Here is a 21,139-nt window from a genome sequence, read left to right on the forward strand (position 1 = left end):
AGGGCAGGGGGCGTGCGACCCGGCGCCCGGTTGCAGCCCCGAGGGCGCGAGGCAGGAGGGACGGTTGGGCAGGGCCGCCCGCTCGGGAGTCGGGGCCGGGCCGCCAGGCCGGGTCCTCGGGCAGCGTTGGCTCCCTCGGGAGATCCCGGCGCTACCTTCTCCGAGGTGGCTGGGACAACTGCGGTTCCAGAACGTCTCGGATCACCTCCCCGGCCCGGCAGGGGCGAGAACAGGTGGGCCGTCCCGCCCCAGCCCTGCGCAGAGGGGAGGGGGGAAGGGGGCCTCGAGGTTCCGAACTTGGGTGTGCCTCAGAATCACCTGTGGAGCTTACTGAATTTGGAGGGGGAAGGGAATGATACCCAGGTCTGGTCGTCAGAGATTCTGATTCAGCAGGTTTAACGCGGTTGGAGTAAAAATTACAGGCGATCCTGAAGCTTGGTGGAGAATCAGGGCAGAGCCGGACGCAGTTTGGGCTCCAGAAGAGAGCCGGTGGGGCGTGGAGATTTTCTTGAATGAGTATGAAGAATCTTCCAAGTGCCACTGGAGACAAACGAGCTGGGAAACTAAAGAAGAGAATGTATTTTGAAGAAATAACCTGGGGATGTGTTTACTGGATAGATAGAATGAGCCAGTTTTCTAAAGTCCTTGAAAACCAGAAAACAGTTTAAGAGGTACCAAATAGAGAGGCACAGTATAAAGACCTCAAAATGTACAGTCTAATTAAAGGAACACGACAAACCAAAACATAAATTTGAATTAAGAAAACATGTGCGCACACCTGTACTTTATTTTCCATCTAAAATTCCATGATGTGTAAAATCCAAAAAAACTCTGGGAACAAAATGTTCCATCAGTGAGCCAGTTATATTGAGGAATCCCTGAAAGATCATAGAGAAGATGTATGGGTTTATAGCAGAATGGACAAGGCAACAAAAAGGAAAATGCTTAGACGTGAAAAATGAATCCAGACATTCCGACATCTGAATGGCAAATGTTATAAAAGCAAAAGAAAGAATGGAGGTGAGGTTTGGGAGTTTAAAAAGAAGGAAAATATCCCAGATGTGAAGGAAAACGCATTTTCAGATTAAAAAGGGCCCACTGAGTCCTTAGAATAACTTACAAAAAAGATTCCATCCTAGACAAAGCTTAGGAGAAAGGAAATCAAGAGATTTTATACAGAAAGAGGTTACCTATAAAGCAATGAAAATCAGATTGCCATTGGATTTCTCAATGGAAAGGTACCTTCAAAGCTGAAACTGGAATCCTTTACCCAGCCAAATCAGCATTATGTGCAGGAAAAGAAAAGACACTGTCAGACATAAGATTCAAAAAGTTTATCAACTCACTAAGTAACTTGGGAATGACTCCTGCAAAATGAATAATGAATTGAAAAAAGAGTATCCCAACAGCTAACTACCACATCCTGAGCACTGACTCAATGCTCTTCTCAAAGATTATCCAATTTTCCTCCCAGTTACTCTGAGACAGAATTATGATTCCCACTTCAAAGTGAAGAAACTGATACACAGACATGAATGAAAATGGAACAAAGAAAGATTGGCAATAAAAACATAAAACATAATAACTGAATCTAGAAAGGTATCGGTGCATAATGAGAAAAAGGAGAGCTTTAAAAAGATATTCTGGAGCTAAATCCCAGATCAATACCTGCACACCAAGGGTCAAGGGCTGTTGGAGTTACTTGGGCAAGGAGACCCCTTTGGAAGAGTAGTTGCAGTTGGAGTCATCATTTGCTTGGGTTTCCAATAATGCACTGTCTTCTGTGGTAGCTAACCTGGGAAGTGAAAGGGAATGACATGGGAATACGTTTGATGGTGCCACTCACCTCAATTCTCCCGGTATGTGGTAATGCTTTTGATGTATTATTTGGCCCTCAGCTTGGCATTTCCTACCAGAATAGCCCTTGCTCAATGAGTGAATGTGCCAGTGCAGGAATCCTGTCAGTTACTGGGATTCCCATTCCAGCTCTTCAATGGGCAAGTAGCATATATAACCACAGGATGGACTCACAGTCCCACCAGCCCTATCCAAAAGGTAAACTTGGGCCAGAAGTCAATTCATTTATCACTGAACCCTTGTAAGCTCAGAATGTTAATAGCAAACCGTGACGTTTGGGGTCCCAGAAATGTTAGTTTAGAATTAATAAATTATAGTCACTGAAAAATATAGGTACTTCCTTTTCTTCAGAGTAGTTATCCTAAAAGGATCACAAGGCCTTTGGGGGAAAGCTGGGAGACAAAGGTTTGCAGGGCTTGGGAACAGCATTTCAGTACCATCCTTAAGAATATTTGGGCTGGGGCACTTGGGTGGTTCAGTGGGTTAAGCCTTTGCCTTCAGCTTAGGTCATGATCTCAGGGTTCTGAGACCGAGCCCCGTATCAGGCTCTCTGCTCAGCGGGGAGCCTGCTTCCCCCCCTCTCTCTCAGCCTGCCTCTCTGCCTACTTGTGATCTCTGTCTGTCAAATAAGTAAATAAAATCTTTCTTTTAAAAAAAGAAAGAATATTTGGGTTACATTCAACAGGCTCTGGGTCTGGGATTAATTTAGCTCTGGGAATAGAATGATAAGCCCCATCTCTCACTCATGAGATACCTTTGTTCCCCAGACCTGGAGTTGTGTTTTGTTGCTTTGTTTGCTTTTGCTGTCACACAAACCAAAAAGACTTAGTGGGTTATCACTGGGATCCTGCCATTAATGGAGCACAACCAGAGAGTTCTGTGAGTTAGACCAACATGTTTTCCACCCTGCTGTCTATGGTGATGATCAGAGTTAATTCTGCTAATTAGCTGCCTCCAGCTGGCCTCCTCCCAGCCGGGCCTGCATCTGGGAGTGTGTTTCAATTGCAGCTGCTCCTACAGCACTGCTGCCTTAGAAAACAGCCAGTAAAGAGTTTTTGTGTTTTGCTAAGCTTCTGCAGCTTTAATATGTGCCTCATGACAGGAATGAGAGGATCTGTAGATAAACAGAGAGGGAGTGGGTGAGTTGAAGCTCATTATAGAACCAATATAGCATTCCTGCCTCCCAAAGCTGGTTTTTTGTTTGTTTGTTTGTTTTTAACATTACTTCTGATTCGGGACCATTTGATGTCACGGTTCAATTCTAGTTCCCACAGCAATTACTCCAACCTTTGCCACCCCTCCTACACTTTTTACCTGCTCCTGCCTCACCACTAGAAAAGACTTTGCTCGGACTCCCAGGGAAAATGGAGGCTCTCATGTATGAACCTCCTCAACTTTCAACACCGGCATCTACACCAGCCCCGCTCACATCTTTGCTCCTGGTCTCAGCAGGTGAGGGCCCGTCCATCCCACTCCTGAGTCTATCCCCCCCAACTCCTCTAGGACCATGACCTTTGGCTATGATTACCCAGTCTTGTATATTCAGTATCTCCTTACAGATCCCTTTCCTGTAATGTAAAATTATGCTCTAAACCTTTTTATCTTAAACAACACAGACACAGGGAATGGGAGACAGAAACACACTCTTTTGACCTGTAAACCTCTGTAACCATTTCTGCGTGGCTAAAACCTTGAATAAACTGTCCACACTCATCTTTTCCCACTTCTTCATCCACCATCACTAAGCAAAGAGCCTGACACTCTACACAGCTTTCTTAAGTTACTTTTACCAAAATCATCAATGACAAATCTTGTAATTCACAAATTTTAAGGACTTTTCAGTCTTTCCATTTCAGATGATCTCTGATGTTTATTCTTGGTGGTCCCTCTTTTGTGAAAATCTCTCCTCGTGGGTTTCTATGCTGCTGCACCAGGCTTTGCTCCCAGTTTTCTGCTTCATTTCCTATTTCTGGTATTAAATGCCCACATACCCCAGGGTCTGTCCTTGGCCCTTTTCCTTTTTACTGTTCACCCTCTTCCTGAGTAACCTTTTTCACTCTCATGGTCTCAGCTTTGGCTGCTGCCTTCCAAAAAAGCATGTTATCTTTCAGCTCCTCCTATGTTCCAGGCACTATTCTAGAAGATGGGACTAAAACAGCAAAACAAAGTGCCCGTTCTCCTGAATCTTACCAAAGACAAACAAAAGCAGACAAATATGTAACATTAAGTAATGATCATCGCTCTTGAGAAAAATAAACCAGGGTAAGGGAGTGAAAAGGGGCTGCTGTATTTAGGAAACACTTTTGTTTAACCTCTAGGACAGTGGTTCTCGAGGTGTGATTCCAGAGCACCAGCAGCAGAACCTGAGAACTTATGAGCTGTGCCGATTCTCGGGTCCCAGCCCGGAGATCCTGCGGAATCAGAAAGGGTCGCAGAGCAGGGGTGGAGAGTCCAGCAACGTGTTAAAAAGACCTCCAGGTGATTCTGGAGACCAGGTGATTCTGATGCGTGCTTAAGCGAGAACCGCCACTGTAAAGCAGTCTCCCACCTCACGTACCATGGACACATGACAGATGTGAAGCCTAATACTGATTTTCCCGCCCCACCGGGGCAGCTTCAGGGCCGGGGGAAGAGCAGGTGCCGGGAGCCCACCACCCCAAAGTAGCCTCCACCCTGCCTTTTCTGAGGCAACCAAGCAGGGCCCCCAGGTATTAACGTAAGGGTCATTCAAACTCACTGCTAGGCTCGAGGAGCTGGGCGCAGAACGACCTACTGCTTCAGGGCCGCCTCCGCGGCTGCGGACGAAGGTCCCCCCCCTACAGGGACGCAAAACAGTCTGTGCCGCAGGAAAGAAGGCCCGGGCAGGGGGCGTGGCTCCTGCTGGGCCCTGCCCCTTCGCCCCGCACTTCCGGCAGCTTCCACTTTAGTTGTGCTTTCCGCTCCTCAGAGGCTCCTCAGAGTTTCATTTTTGATAGATTCCATACGACAAAGTCTGACTGGGTTTGAAATCTATTTGCATCATCACGAGGAATGTCAGAATTACATTTTTTGATTAAAGAAAAAATATATGATTTTTTAACTTGCATAAATTTTCAAGTGTTTGCAAAAATAGCTTTAAAAACTTTTTAAGCATTTCACAATTTATTTTGAATTATTGCATTGTCCACCTTAAATAGATATAATATTTGTCAATTACTCCTCAAGGTTGGAAAATAAAAACTTTAAATTGTGTGAACACAGGATGCCTGGGTGGCTCTGTTGGTCAAGCGGCAGGTTCTTGGTTTTGGCTCAGGTCTTGAGTTCATGGATCATGGGATGAAGGCTACCACCTCAAACTCCGAGCTCAGCAGGGAGCCCGCCAAAAGATTCTCTCCCTCTGCTCCTCCCCCACACATGGGGAGCATAAGCTTGCTCCTTCCACACCCTCAAATAAATCTTTTTTAAAAAATTGCACGAACACATTTCTCACCAATGGTAACAAAGTTTTAAAAGCTAATTTAAAAGGTTTTGTTTTTTTTTTAAGATTTTATTTATTTGACAGAGATCACAAGAGAGGCAGGCAGAGAGAGAGGAAGGGAAGCAGGCCCCTGCTGAGCAGAGAGCCCAATGCGAGACTCTATCCCAGGACCCTGAGATCATGACCTAAGCCGAAGTCAGCGGCTTAACCCACTGAGCCACCCAGGCGCCCCTAAAAGTTTTGATTAGAAATTTTATGTGAGGGGCGCCTGGGTGGCTCAGTGGGTTAAGCCGCTGCCTTCGGCTCAGGTCATGATCCCAGGGTCCTGGGATTGAGTCCCTCATCGGGCACTCTGCTTGGCAGGGAGCCTGCTTCCTCCTCTCTCTCTCTCTCTGCCTGCCTCTCTGCCTACTTGTGATCTCTCTCTGTCAAATAAATAAATAAAATCTTAAAAAAAAAAAAAAAGAAATTTTATGTGACTATTTCAAACAATTTATATTTGTGGAAGCAAGCTCATGCTTCTTTTTTCTCATTTAATGTGTACTTGGGAGCAGGGTGCTCCTGGATGGCTCAGTCAGTTGGACATCTGCCTTCAGCTCAGGTCATGGTCCCAGAGTCCCAGGATTGAGCTCCATGTCCAACTCCCTGCTTGGTGGGGTGTCTGCTTCTCCCTCTGCCCCTCATCCTGCTCTTGGGCTCTCTCTCTCTCTTTCAAATAAATAAAAAATTTTAAATAATTAAATAAAGTGTACTTTAGGGCATCTGGGTGGTTCAGTTGATTAGACAATGAACTCTTGGTTTCTACTCAGGTCATGATCTCACCGTTTTGAGATCGAACCCTGCATCCAGCTCTGTGCTCTGAAGGGAGTCTGTTTGAGACTCTCTTTCCCTCTCCCTCTGCCCCTTCCCCTCCACTCTCTAAAAATCAATAAACCTTTTTAAAAAATAAAGTGCACTTGGGACACCTGGGTGGTTCAGTTGGTTGACCATCTGACTCCTGACTTTGGCTCAGGTTATGATCTCAGAGTCCTGAAATGGATCCCCTTGTGTCCCCTCAGTTGGACATCAGCCCCACTCACCCAATCACTTTGACCAGACAATATTAAGAGTCATCACATTTTCATCAAAACATAACTCATATCCCCCTCTCACCTGGATTATTGGGTCTCTTACCTCCATCCTCTGCCCATTTCAATTCACCTTCAATCTTGTCTACAAACTCACTTTTCAAAATTGCCAATCTGACCATATTACACTTTGCTTATAAAGCTTTGATAGCTTCTTTTGCTATAAGATAAAATCCAAATTTTCTCCTATGGTGTTAAAGGCTTTTCATTTCTTGGGCCGCCTATGTCTCTGGTCTCCTCCTTTGCCAATTCATCAACAACTGGACATATATGAAGTTCTACCTTCTGTACAGCCTTCTCCAGTGGAAAGTTCAGTTCTTGAAACCCACCTGAGGATCCACATGCCCATCTCCGGATATGGCTCAAACTGGGTCCCTTCTGATTCCACCCAAACAGAATTATTCCCTCCTCTGTATCCTCATGGTACCATATAGATCAGAAGTACTCTACCAGAAGCAATTTTGTCCCTATTGGATACTTGGCAATGTCTGGAGACATTTTTGGTCATTGAAACTGAGAGTTTCACTTAGTCACACCTGACTATACATTTGTATCTCCCTGTTACACTATAAATTCCTCAAGGGCAGATACCTTATCTTACCTTTACATCCTCAGAGGTGAGCAGGGCTAAATACACAGTAGATGCTCATTAAGTTTCTGTGAAGTGAATTAATGAGAGAAAAGTCAAGTCAGTCTTATCTCACCACTGTGGCTAACAAGCTGACAACAGCAGCTTCTTCCTCTAGGAGAAGAAGGTGAGAACACATATGTGCAAAATCAGTATAATAAAGGGAAATGGGTCTGGCAGAGATACCTACAGTTTTGACCAACTACTTGGCCCATAAAGGTCAAAATAGCCACCTTTCTCACGCCTTCTATCTCCTCACCACCTCTCTCATTAACCCACATGGTTACCAAATTCTCTTTTGATTCTCTACCTAAGAAATAGCTCCCTGGCCATTGCCATCCCCAAAGCCCATGGCCAGCTCCCATGAGCACCACTCTTCTGTACCATCTTCCTTGGCCTCTCTGCCATCTACAAGTTGAGAAAGTCAAATTAAGTCCCTGTAGTTTCTTCCAGCTGTAAAATGATAAGATTTGCAATTTTATCTAGTGACAATGAATTCCAGATTTTCGGTCAAATAATTCATGTCAATACTCCTTCCATTTACCCATATGGATATAAAATTTCAAAACACTCAACAGAAATAATTATAATTTAGAAAGCATTGAAACCATCCATGGCCTTTTGTCTTGGAAACAAACTCAAAAGTCAACAACTGTAATTGGTCTTCCCTTCCCAGTAACCTCCTCACAGATGCCAGTCTCATAACAAATCCAAACAAGGAGGAAAGTATTAAGAGTACAAAAATGTGTACATATACTTTCAACAAAGGGCTGAGAATACTTTCAATTAAAAAGGAATCTAAAAAGAAAACAGCAACATCATTGTAAGTACAGCCAGCTAGGGACTCATTCTGCTACCTCAGCATTCCGCAACCCCTCCACCTTTCAGAAATGCTGGATTGACCTCTTTTCCATGGAATGTCACACTTTTTTTCAGATATCATCATTGCCATCCATAACCCCGACAGCCTTTGTTATAAGCAGGTGCTTGCCTTAATGTTATGCGTGGATATAGAAAATGAAGTACAGATTCTGTAACTTATCCATGGTCCTACCGCAAAGGAGATTGAGAAGAAGCACCCAATATGCACTCTAATGCCAAGTTAGACTTTTTTCTCATCAGTTTTTCTCTTGCAAGAAATCCCTCTATCTTATTGGCAGACACAGTTTAGTTTTGAGATTATCATCTGGCCAATTCTTAGAGTAAAAATTGAGGTGCAAGTTTATTTTAGGAATGTACAGCTACAACCCTGGATCAAATTAATTCGCAAGTGAATCAAAGGCTGAGAAAAAATTAATAAATGCTACAATCAGTTTCATGCTTCTCTGAACAGGGAAATCTTTACAGGATGATAAACTATGTTTAATTGCAATAGCTCATTTGATGAGTAAGTAAGTAATCACAATACTTTTCCCTCTGCGGGCCAAATGCAGCTTCTGAATTTTTCTCAATGTCATGCTCTAGGCAGGAACTATTTTTTTTAATAAAATCAATATTAATTTTATTAATTATTAATAAAACCAATAATATTAATATTAATATGCAAGGATACCCTTCAGAATGTGAACAGTGGCTATCTTTGTGTGGCAAGGTGGTTTCTGTTTTCTTTTTCTGCTTCTTTGGGTTTTCTAGCCATGAATTCATTTCAGTTATGCAATAAGAAAAACAAAATTAAAGGAAAAGGACTATAAAGTGGAAACAGGAGAGAGAGGGGTCAGATGTGGAACTAGAACCAAAACCAAAACAGAAACCAACAATGCCATGGGCAAGGCACTGCCGAGCAGACCGCTGTCCCTGCGTGTGTGGACTGTAAGCGTCTTTGCTTCTCACCCCAACTAGCTGTAACCCTGGGAAAGTCATCTCCCTCATGTGGCCTTGGCTTCCTATCTACCAAATGTGGGATTGCACTAGATCAGTGGTTCTCAACAGGGGGAGGTTTGTTTTGCCCTTTAGAGGAATAACAGGCAGTATCTGGAGACTTTTTCTGGTTGTCACAATGGGGGAGGGTGCTACCAGCACCTAGAGAGAGCGTAGAGCCCAGAGATGCTGCTCGACATCCTATGAGGCACAGGACAGATCCCTACCACAACGGGTTATCTGGCCCACACTGTGAGTGGTGCCAGCGTTGAGAAACCTGGCTTCCACCATGCTTGGTTCTGTGAGTTTGGGCCTGGCCTGTCCTGGAGCCTCCTAAAGAGGAGCCCTGCGTTCATGACTGCCCAGACTCTGGCTGTGGCCCACTCGACAGGAGAGAAGGAATGAACAACAGGGCCCAAGGCAGGGAACACTGGAGTCCTGCAGGGGAAGTCCTGCCACAAAGGCAGACAGGCCCTCAGACAGACTGTCTTCCTTCAAGGGCCGGGCCCTCCCTTGCTCACGTGGACAAACATGGCCCTCTTTTGGCGTGCGTCCTCACAATGAACAATGGGCCGGTGGCTCAAAAAGCACACAAAATTTGAGCAAAGATTCCGTGACTGTGCAGTATTTCCCTGAAGACCATCTTACGATCTCTCAGGGTGGGGGATACTAAAGGAAATACAAGTTGTTAATAACTGAGTTTCCTTCAAAAACATAGCAGGATTTATAAATAGATATCTAACAAATGCTGATTTATTTCAGGCTAGACCCAACAAATATTTAAGAGGCCCCTTTGTGGGCCCCTGATTATTGGCGTACAGGCCGACACCACCATGGGGCAGGGAGAAGCAGGTCTTTCCAGTCGCCTGTGCTGGGACAACTGGGGAAGGAAGGAAAATGCATTTCTACACACATCAATTCCAAGTGGATAACAGACTTAAAGGTCTGTTAATAGGCAGGAACTATTAATTGAGACAGGAGCTCGAAGGAAACATTTGCCTCCCTTACATCATGCACACAATAATCAGGTTTGGAGAGTAAAAACAAATCTATTTAAATTATTCTATTACCAATCTTATAATTATTCTATCCCCAGTGGCCTAACTTGGAATAGATGGAAGAAAGAAGTGCAATGTCTTTTTCAGAGTCACATAAGTTACTTCGGTCCTCTTTCTTTAATAAGGTTTTTGAGAGGAACACCTGTGTGAACTCAGTAAATCTTAAAAAATACAAATAAATGAACCTTATTTCTGCCATCCTGATCTGAGCTTGGAATAGACTCATAAATCTTGAATTTGAAGGGTTACCCATTCAGTGAGAGACAAGTGGTTAACAGAGGGTAAAGGGTAAATAAATGTATTTCATGTTTCAAGCTCCTCAGAAGCAAGTGGGGCAGCTCCCCCAGTTCGCTGCTGGATGGAGAGTGGCCAACGAACCTTGACAAAGTCCAAGTCAGGCCTTCATCAAGCAGACAGGCAAACAAGGAATAGCCAAGAGCAAAAGCATCCCCTTCCTAAAAACAAAAGTTAAAGCAGATCCCTTCCCTTCTACAATTCTTCAAGAAGCATGACATCAGCAACAGGCTTAAACATTAGTAAGCACAATCGTAAGCTAATAAAAATAAATATAAATGCAAGTAAAAGAGTGTGCATGTGAAAGAGAGGAAAGGGGCCTAGAAGAGTTTTCCCACCACTCCCCCCAACAACCTTTGAAATGTAAATGCTGTCGCCCTACCGACAGCGCTGGTAAAGCAAAGAGTAGGGCCAGGATATAAAGCAGGGGGTGGGAGGTTGGGGGAACCAGGTGGTGGGTATTAGAGAGGTCACGGATTGTATGGAGCACTGGGTGTGGTGCAAAAATAATGAATACTGTTATGCTGAAAAAAAAATTTTTTTTAATAAATAAATAAAAAGAAAAAAAAGTGAGGCGGAGGGGAAAGGCGCCCTCGGCAAGCCTCCGGGAGGGCGAGGGGGGCGCTTGGGGAGAAGTTTCTAACGTTTCCTTAAAGACCTAATTCGGCGACCTATTCTCTCCCCTCCAGCTGCCTGGCGCTGCACGAGGACCACATCCCCTAGTCCCTCCAGTGTCCACGAACTCCGCGCGGAGCCCCCAGCCCCTTCGGCGGTTTGCGGGCCTCGGGGGTGGCTCAGACCATTGAACCTGCTGCACGGCTCAGATCGCCGTCTGTAGAAACCCGCGTTCAAACACCACGAAGCGGCACACCGCCTTCACGCAAACGCGTCGCGGGAGATCCCCGGAGACCGGGGGACTGGTAGGACCCGCGGTCCTGCCTCCCCGCGAGCAGAGCCCCCGCCCCGTCCCGCGCCCCGCCCCGCCCGTGGTCATTACCTTCCCCGGTAGTGCCTGAGGGTCACTCCGCCCCGACAGCGCTCCCGGGCTGGCTCCCAGCGATGGAGAGGAGGGCTCGGAGCTCCTCCAGAGAGGCCTACGGAAGAAGCGGCAGGTCCCCCCACAAGAACAAGAGGGCGAGGGCCGAGAGGGGCGGTGGAAGCCGTGGGCGCCGGGACGCCGGGCTCGAGCAGCCGGGGAGCCGGGGGGAATCCCCCGCGCCCGCAGCCACCGTGGTGGACGTGGATGAGGTCCGGGGCTCCGGTGAGGAGGGCACCGAGGTGGTGGCGCTGCTGGAGAGCGAGCGGCCCGAGGAAGGTATAGCAGGTCCGAGATGCGGGAAATGGGGTGGGCTTTCCGCATGGTACCCAAGGGACAGCAGGTTGAGGGGAACGAGTCACGGCGCTGGGAGCCACCAAGGCCAGAGCAGCCTGCTGGACCTGCTCAGATTCCCAGAAAATGAAAGGCCTGAGTTAGGACCCGCCATCCTCCTTCCCAGTGATGGGGACCCAAATACATCAGAAGAAATACAGATGACATCAACAAAATACTGTTGGTCTCAGAGGCTAGCCTTGGATGACAGGTGGGAGGGAGAGTAGTCCAGGTTGGGGACCAACGAGCACTTCTGGCAAAGGAATCTTGCAGGGGTTGTTGTGGCCAAGGAAGAGTGTATGGGCACCTAATCTAAGTGCAGACATTCAAGAACTGGTGGTTCTGGGCGAATAAGCAGCTTATTCCCGCCCCCCCCCCTCGCCCCGGCATCCCCATCCCTCCGTCTTACCTAAAAGTACTTTAACCTTTCTTCGGGATGATCATTTGGCAGCGGAGCCAAGTGGAGAAGAGCTAGACCTGAATTTAAACCTCAGCTAGCTAGCCATGGGATCAGAGGTGCGGCCTTCACCAGCTATGCCAGGGGGATAACAACTGTACCTACCTGGGAGGGCAGGTGTGAGGATAAAAGGAGATGTGGCACTCAAAGCACCTTGTACAGAGCTGGGAGCAAAGAATAGACCCAATTTGAACAGAATCCTTGCAAGTTAAAATAGAGGAAGGTTAGACCAAAGGAAGGACTCAAGGGGAAAAGATGTCTTTTTGGCTTCTGTGGGTGGAGCAACTCTTAGATACAAATTTATCTGTTCCCAATCCTTTTTTTTTTTTTTTTTTTTAAAGATTTTATTTATTAATTTGACAGAGAGAAATCACAAGTAGACAGAGAGGCAGCCAGAGAGAGAGAGAGAGGGAAGCAGGCTCTCTGCCGAGCAGAGAGCCCGATGCGGGACTCGATCCCAGGACTCTGAGATCATGACCCGAGCCGAAGGCAGCGGCTTAACCCACTGAGCCACCCAGGCGCCCCCCCAATCCTTTTTAGAGTAAATGGAAGAAAAAAATGCCTTACACCTTTAGTGTAGAATGGCAGAGGTCTAACGGAAAGTCGGTAAGGAAGCGAGTGTTATTTTGCTTTCTGCGGGCTATGAAATTTTAACATCATTTCCTAGTTAACAGCAATGCAGTATATGTGGGAGCGTTGAAAGGTATGATTTGACAAAGATTCGTGCAGTTGGTGCAGTTTATATGGATCATCTTAATGCTGTTTGGCCCAACTGATGCCTTTTCATCCGTCAGAGACTTCGGGTCTTTAAAGGTTTGTTAGGTTCAATGCTGCAGTATTGCTGAGGTGAGCTGTCTTGTAGGTATCGTGCTTCAGACCACATCCGTTGGGGTAAGCAAGGAACGGAGCCACCCTTTAATATCTGCCAGGCACACACTCGGTGTTTTACTGAGTATTATTATTGTTTCCACATGGCTGGTAGGGAAACTTGCAGGGAAATTAAGTGCCTTGCCAAAGACCTACAGCTGGAAGCGGGGGAGGAAGGGAGTTCCAGAGCCCGCCCCTCCTTGCATGGTGCTGCCCCTGCTTCCTCCTCAGAGTCCTAGCACCGCTACCAGCTGTGTGGCCTCAGGCAAAGAATTTGCGGACCTTCCTCTGTCTCTCCAGCTATAAAGTGACTGGAGCCCAAGACCCTAAGCAATAGACGTGAAGTCCCATTGAGGATGAGGTGGCCTTGCTGAGCCCTTGTCTGGGAAGTTTCTGTGGCTTCCAAGGGTCCTGGGAGGTAGAGGAGCAACAGCCCCTCCTCCTGCTCATTTAGCACCATGCTCCCTCAGCCAGGCTCCTTAAGACTTAAGACTTGGGAGAAATGGGGGCACCTGGGTGGCTCAGTGTGTGAAGCCTCTGCCTTAGCTCGGGGTCATGATCCCAGGGTCCTGGGATCCAGCTGATGAAGTCCCAGAACCTAAGTCAGGTTCGGTGGGGTGAGGAGGTTCGGAGTCGATGACTAAAGAAAGAATTCTTAAGACATCGTTGGTGCAAAAGGTGATTTATTAGAGCACGGGGACAGGGTCCGTGGGCAGGCAGAGATGCGGCTGCCCCGGGTTGTTAGGAGTGGTTGGTTATATACACAGGAGTTGGGTAGGTGAGGACAAAGGGGTGTTCAGAAGGGCTATTGGGGCAAAGAATACTATCAGGATATTGAAGGCTTAGTTGCTATCAAGTAAAGACAATTGGAAGTCTGGTGGAATGTTACATTCCTGCTATCAAGCATCCTTGTTAATGAGATTTAGGTTTAGAAGAAATTTAACTTTATTTACTTTTCCTTCTACCTCCGCCTCCTTCCGTTTTTCATGGAGGGGAGGGTGACATTAGGCTTGAGGAACTGAGTTCTGTGTCTTTGGAAATTGGGCTACTGATAAGGTAACTTCTTTGTTGTAATCTCAAGGACATTTGCAAACCAAGGGAGACTCCTGTCTTGCAGGATTGTGATCTCAGCAAGTTATCTATTTATCATTTTATGGCAGTCAGGGGTGCCTGAGGAATGCTACACATATGGAGGCGAGCGGATGAAAGGGGGGATGCTAGGCGCCAGCTTTTGCTTTGTCCTCAGCCAGCCTCCTGCTCCCTCATCACAGCCCTGCATAGGGCTCTCTGCTTAGCAGGGAGCCTGCTCCCCCCACCCCTGCCTGCCTTTCTGCCTACTTGTGATCTCTGTCAAATAAATAAAGTCTTTAAAAAAAAAAAAAATAGACAGGGAGAGATGAAAAGAGCTTCACCTTACCAAAATGTTGGAGCTTCTTAGACTATGGTCTATCTAAGACTCTCTCTCCCTTAACATTTAATATTTTCACTATTCACTTAAACCAAACAAACTGACTATTCAAGGAACTCATTCCAAGAGAACAATACTTTGTGAGTAAAGCTATAAGTTAGATTTGGGGTATTAAATATCAGTTTTTTTGTTCACATCTCTAACTCCTCTATGAAGGCATTTTGAGGATTTTCTTCCCTTATAAAATGCTATTTTGTCCGTAGGTGTATTTATTTCTTTTTACTTGCCAAGGTCACCACTGGCAATTAAAATATGTTTATAAACTAATTAAACATGGTAATACCACCCTTATTGTCCTTAAGGAAGAATATTGTAAAAAACCAACATGATTTTGATAAAGCAGCATTTCCCAAAATAGATTGTGTGAGAAATAAATATTATGGGACATGAATTTCCTTGGAGAAAACACTGCCTGGTCAAATGTTTGGGAAATCTTAGGTTAAACAAAGCTAAGAATGCTTCTTTACTGCAGGGATTCTCCTGCCTCAATATGCATATGAACAGGAGATCTCTAGAAGTAGGACAGGGAACAAAGGATTTCCTAAACTTGTTTGGAGAGGGAACTCTTGTGGAGCCCGCTGAGCTATTTGTGTTTGATGAGACACACTTTTTAGGAAATACCATACTTCAGCGCTTAGTGCTGATGTTAATTTTGGGCTGATGCTTGTGTAGTAAGTGATTGATTTGTTGATGACCTTTCCAATTATTTTCTAGTCACAGAAATCAAATATTCAAGGCTACCAACTAGTTTTCCTCTCCCCCCCTCCCCCATTCCTTGAAAATAGGCAACTTCTGGTCATCCATGATGTTTTTAAACTCAGAAACAGCATCCCTTTGGCCAGCTTCCCAGGACCTGGAGATTAAAATTCTTGAGGTTTCCATAACTAATACATTTAAATAATTTTCTCTATCTATTTCTCTTTCATCCTTACAAGTCAACAAATATTTATTGAGCACCTATATTGGGTCAGGCACTATTCTAGGTCCTTAGGGATACAACGTAAATAACCCAGGAAGCTTGTGTTCTTCTGATTAGCTTTTCCTGAAACATTTTCCTTTATTATTCAAGCAATCTGGAGTTCTGCAGTCCAGTACTTCATTACTTTAATTTATAGATGCTACAAGGCTGATATTACCCCATAGGGATGATTTTTTCAAAGACTATCTGGAGAACCACACCCTAATCCAAAGAAGAGACTCTAATGGAGGAATTTGAGACATTTGGGGCAGGTAGTAGACGGGGAAGTCATTTCCAGGAAGATGAGTCTCGGCACCTATGTGGTTTGAAACGCATAAGAATTAATACTTGATACCCAATAAGTACACTTAAGTGATTTTTATGTAAATATGAAATTTCCTATTTATATCAATGCTATAAAAACTATCTCATGAGAGAGTTATGAGATAGTTATTATGAGCTAGTTAACATCCCCACCATATAGATGGGGAAACGGGTTTTGGGTTGTTGTTTTGTTTTGTTTGGTTTGGTTTGGTTTGGTTTGGTTTAAGATTTTATTTATTTATTTGAGAGACAAAGTGAGTGAGAGAAAGAGAAAGAGAGAGAGCACACAATCAGGGGCAGAGGGAGACAGATAAGCAGACTCCCCCCTGAGCAAGGAGCCTGATGTAGAGCTTGATCCCAGGACCCAGGGATCATGACTTGAGCCGAAGGCAGACATTTAACCAACTGAGCCACCCAGGCACCCCAGTGAAACAGGTTTGAAGAGGTCATGTGCTTTACTTAAGTTCACTGGACAGAAAATGGTGGAGCCAGAACTCGATCCAGACCTTCTGCCGAGATTCTGTGCTTTTTCCAGGTACCCCACTATGGCCTTTCCAGAAGTCTGTTCCACTTTCCACAGCCCCACAGAGCCCTGCCCAGACAATGTCCCATCATGTGAACTGACTACTGATATCCAGCTCCCTCTAAATTTCTAGCAAAGTCTACACATTGCTCTGACCCTCCTACCAAGAATTGGATGAACAAGTACTGGTTAGTGAATATGGTAACATTTCCAGTGTAAGTATTCTTTTCCCTTTGTTTTGTTTTGTTTTGTTTTGTTTTAGGTACCAAGTCTTCAGGTTTAGGGATCTGTGAATGGCTCCTTGTCCTCACATCCCTGCTCTTCATCATCGTGACCTTCCCTTTTTCGATCTGGTTCTGCATAAAGGTAAGATTCCATGAGAGCCCAGAAAGGAATTTCTTGGTGCCTCTCACTGACCCCAGGTCCAGTCCTCTGTGACTTGGTACGTGCTGTCTGCTCTGCATGGAATGGCCTCACCCCCGCTCCTCTGGGAGTCATTGGGAATCATTGGGAGGCATTGTCTGTGAAAGATTAAGGAAGAGAGAGTAAGGGTAGGCAGAGAGAGCCGTCAGACAATGATGCAGGTCTGACACCTGCGCTATGAGAAGTGAAGGAAGGATGGGACAGAAAGAGCCTCAGACTGGGGTGTAGTGTTGGCCAGCCTGAGGGGAAACTCCAGAGCAAAGTCTGCTTCAAAGAGGAGTTCCGTGATGGGCAGAAATGGCCAGGCCCGAGTACCCCTGCCATTGCTGTCGTTGGTGGAGCTGCCGGGGAAGATCAAGTCCTTGACTGGAAGGCTACAGGAGCTGCTGGGACTGTTGCTGATGACACTTTTCATGCACGCCCCTCCCCCTCTACCCTCCTCCTCTTCTTCCTCTGCCCCCAGCGCCCATCCCACCGCCCAGCCATCCTTCTTCACAGAAGGGTATTGGATTTTGTCCAGTGCCTTTTCTGCATCCATTGAGATAATCACGTGCTATTTGCCCTTTATTCTATTGAGATGGTGTATCACATTCATTGAATTTTGGATGTTAAACCAACTGTGTGTTCCTAGTTATAAATCCCACTTGGTTATGGTGTCTAATCCTCTTTTTATGTTCCCAGATTCAGGCAGCTGGTAGTTTGTGGAGGGTTTTACATCTTTATTCATAAGAGGTATTGGTCTGTAGTTTCCTTGTGATGTCGATCTCTTGTTTTGGCATCAGGAAATACTGGTCTCAGAGAAGCATTGGACAGATTTTTCTGCTCTTCTCTTTCTGAATTTGTGAAGAACTGGTATTACTTGCTTGTTAAATGTTTGGCACGATTCATCAGTGAAACCATCTAGTCTTGGACTTTTCTCTGTGGGAAATTTCAAAACTGCTAATCAGTCTTTTACTTCTGGGTCTTTTCAGTTTGTTTTTTTCTCAGGTCAGTTTAGTACTTGCAACTATACTGGGATTTGTCCATTTCACCTAAGTTATATCTAATTAGAGGCATATAGATGTTCATAGTATTTTCTTTTATTATCTTTTTTTAAATTTTCCCCCTGTAAGGAGTACAGAGTACTCAGAGTAGTAATGTTCCTGTAATTCCTTTTTTCATTCCTGATTTTGGAAATCTGAGTCTTCTTTTTTTCTCCCTGGTCCAGTTAACTAAATATTTGTCAATTTTGTTGATCTTTTCAAAGAATGAACTTTGGGTTGATTTTTCTATTGTTTTTCTATTTCATTTATTTCCACTTTAATCTTCATTAATTCTTCTTTCTGTTTGCTTTAGAGTTAGTTTGCTCTTCTATTTCCAGCGTCTTACGGTAGACAACTGGGGTTTTATTTTTTATCTTTTTTCATAGGCATCTATACTATAAATTTTCCTCTTAAGCACTGCTTTAGTTGCATCCCTCATGTTTTGGTATCTAAGTTTTTGTTTTCATTTAACTCAAACTATTTTCTAATTTCTCTTTTGATTTCTTCTTTGATCCATTGGTTATTTTATTTTTAAGATTTATTTTAAATAAGATTTATTTTATTATATTTATTTATATATTATATATTATTATATTTATCTTTTATTTATTTTATATATTTATTTATTATATTTATTTTAAATAAGATTTATTTTATTTTATTTTATTTATTTATTTTTTTTTTAAGATTTTATTTTATTTATTTATTTGACAGAGAGAAATCACAAGTAGATGGAGAGGCAGGCAGGCAGAGAGAGAGAGGGAAGCAGGCTCCCTGCTGAGCAGAGAGCCCGATGCGGGACTCGATCCCAGGACCCCGAGATCATGACCTGAGCCGAAGGCAGCGGCTTAACCCACTGAGCCACCCAGGCGCCCAAGATTTATTTTATTTTAAAGATTTTATTTATTTGACAGAGATCACAAGTAGGCAGAGAGGCAGGCAGAGAGAGAGAGAGAGGAGGAGGAGGAAACAGGCTCCCTGCTGAGCAGAGAGCCCGGTGTGGGACTTGATCCCAGGACCCTGGGATCATGACCTGAGCTGAAGGCAAAGGCTTTAACCCACTGAGCCACCCAGGCACCCCTACCCATTTGTTATTTTAGAGTGTGTCATTCAGTTTTTATATATTTGTGAATTCCCTAAATTTCCTTGTTAGTGATTTCCAATTTCATTCCATTGTAATCAGATAACATACTTTGTGTAATTTCAATAGCTTTAAATTTATTGAGGTTTGTTTTATGGCTAACGTTTGATCTATTCTACAGATGTTTCATGTGTTCTTTTTACCTTTTTTTGAAATTTTTACTTATATATTTGAGAGAGTGAGAGTGTGAGAGAGAGGACACCAGAGGGGTGAGAGTCAGAGGGAGAAGCAGACTCCCCACTGAGTTGAGAGCCCAATACAGGGCTCAATCCTGGTACTATGGTATCATGACCTGAGTTGAAGGCAGACGCTTAATCGACCAAGCACAGAGGCAGCCCAATGTTTCATGTGCTCTTGAGAAGAAAGTGTATTTTGCTGTTGTTGGGTGTTGTGTGGAGATATCTGTTAGGTCTAGTTTGTGTATAGTGTTATTCAAATCTTATTTCCTTGTTTATCTTCTGCCTAGTTGTTCTCTCCATGATTGAAAGTGGAATATTAAATTTTCCAATTATTATTGTTGCTTGAATTGTCTGTTTCTCCCTTTAGTTCTTTTGATTTTTGATTCTTATATTTTAGATCTCTATTTTTAGGTACATATATGTTTATCATTGTTATACTTTCCCAACACACTGATCCTTTTATTGTTATACAGTGCCCCTCTTTATCACTAGCACATTTTTGTGTGTTTGTTTTCAATTCCATTTTGTCTTGGGTGCCTGGGGTGACTCAGTGGGTTAAGCACACGACCCTTGATTTTGGCTCAAGTCACAATCTCAGGGTCCTAGGATCAAGCCCAGATTGGGCTGTGTGCTCAGCAGGGAGCCTGCTTAAGGATTCTCTCTCCCTCTCCCTCGGCCCCTGCCTGTACATGCACATGTGCACACGCTCTCCCTCTCTAAAATAATTAAATAAACCTTTGGGGGGGGGATGGTAAACCTTAAAGTCAATTAGGTAGAGGATACAAAAGCAGAATGATGTGTAACATTTGAGCAAGATCTCAAAGAAGTAAGTCTCCTCTGCATCTCTAGGAAGAATTTGTTTCTTCCAGTAAAGGCAGAAAAGAAACAAGTAATGCCAGGGGACCAGGAAATCAGAGATGCCGGGGGCCTGCTCTAGGAGACAAATCTAGGTAGGCATTCCTTCTCATTCATTGTTTCAACAAGAAAGGCAGGATTCAGGTACAGGACTTGTAAACCTCAGAAAGATCAACAAGCCATGTCCCAAGGGACTTTGGAGGGGGGGCCGAGCTCTTCCCTTAGGAATCACACTTCAAAATGTGTTACTTTTTGTCTCTTTACTGCATTTTCATATTTGACTAATTATTATTCAGTGGAGCTTTCCAAAGTGGAGGAAGGATGAAGAAGGAAAGCATGTCTACAGTCACAAATAATTCATTTGTTCATTCAACAAGAGTTCACAGGTGGGGCACATATACAAATCAACAGACCAAATAAACTAATGATAAGCAAACAGTAGAACCCAGATTTTGATACTGGGCCAGAAAAAATGAAGTTTATTTTTGAAGTAGTATGTGTTAACTTCCCTGTTTCTCTTCTAACATACAGATATTTCTACACAAAGAGAATCTTCCTTTGTGTCATTTAAAAATGCTACACAATTTTCATTTTTCAAGACACGATCACCAATGGCAATTGGCAAATTGAGATCTAGTTGAATCATTGTGAATCAACCTCAGAAGAAATTGCAGTTTGAAACAATTATCACAAGAGGTATTAAAATATACTCCCTCTTTCCATTAAATAGCAAATGTGGGATCATTATAAAAGCTAATAATGGAGAAGTTACAGCAAACTACAAGATTAAACACACTGTGATTTTCTTGATTTCTGTATGTTGGACATCGTAGAAGCATTATTTTTTAGATCATCATGACTCTTTAATCAAAATTCTGTTCATGGGCTCAAAAATTAACAGGGCCAATATACTTGCACTGGTTTCTGAAGTTCTACCGTTACTAAGTGTACATTCTGGAAATGTAAATGTTAATAGAAATTTTTTCTTAGTTCCAAACTAGTTTTCTGATATCTAGGATCATTCTCATGTGCCAAGGCCTTTTGAAGACTTTTTCTTTCTTGGAGTGTTTCGAAAGTATTATTTTTCCCTTTAGGTTGCACAGGAGTATGAGAGAGTATTAATATTCCGACTGGGACACCTGCTTCCTGGAAGAGCCAAAGGCCCTGGTAAGAAACACCCTTCTACCCCTGCCACAGACTTGCCAATTTCTTCAGTCTGTGCATATTTGTAATATGGACCTCAGATTATATAAAGTCACCTGGTTTGTGATATCT

The 21,139-nt window shown here is 44.1% G+C and overlaps 1 protein-coding gene and 1 long non-coding RNA gene across 10 annotated transcripts in view; one reads left to right on the plus strand and one right to left on the minus strand.

Annotated features, from left to right (window-relative positions):
• Positions 1–51: 51 nt before the first annotated feature.
• Positions 52–21,139, plus strand: part of NPHS2 (NPHS2 stomatin family member, podocin) — a 31,984-nt gene continuing 10,896 nt past the window's right edge. For 4 of the 9 annotated variants that reach the window (XM_013061192.2, XM_013061189.2, XM_013061191.2 and 1 more), the window contains exons 1-4: positions 52–233; positions 10,968–11,602; positions 16,507–16,610; positions 20,959–21,031. In XM_013061192.2, the coding sequence (XP_012916646.1) occupies positions 11,338–11,602; positions 16,507–16,610; positions 20,959–21,031 (442 nt within the window). In that variant the 5' untranslated portion in view covers positions 52–233; positions 10,968–11,337. Of the gene's footprint in view, positions 234–4,175; positions 4,353–10,967; positions 11,603–16,506; positions 16,611–20,958; positions 21,032–21,139 lie in introns of all 9 variants that reach the window. The other 5 variants (XM_013061190.2, XM_004762009.3, XM_045080987.1 and 2 more) reach the window with 3 other exon arrangements.
• On the minus strand, positions 64–4,745 carry LOC123392329. Its single transcript, XR_006607047.1, has 3 exons — positions 4,595–4,745; positions 1,669–1,795; positions 64–563 (listed from the first exon to the last, which is right to left on the minus strand). It is a non-coding gene; the product is annotated as an uncharacterized LOC123392329 (long non-coding RNA).

This window comes from Mustela putorius, unplaced genomic scaffold (assembly GCF_011764305.1).
Source record: "Mustela putorius furo isolate JIRA1106 unplaced genomic scaffold, ASM1176430v1.1 tig00000496_pilon_pilon_pilon, whole genome shotgun sequence".
NCBI classification, from domain to species: domain Eukaryota; kingdom Metazoa; phylum Chordata; class Mammalia; order Carnivora; family Mustelidae; genus Mustela; species Mustela putorius.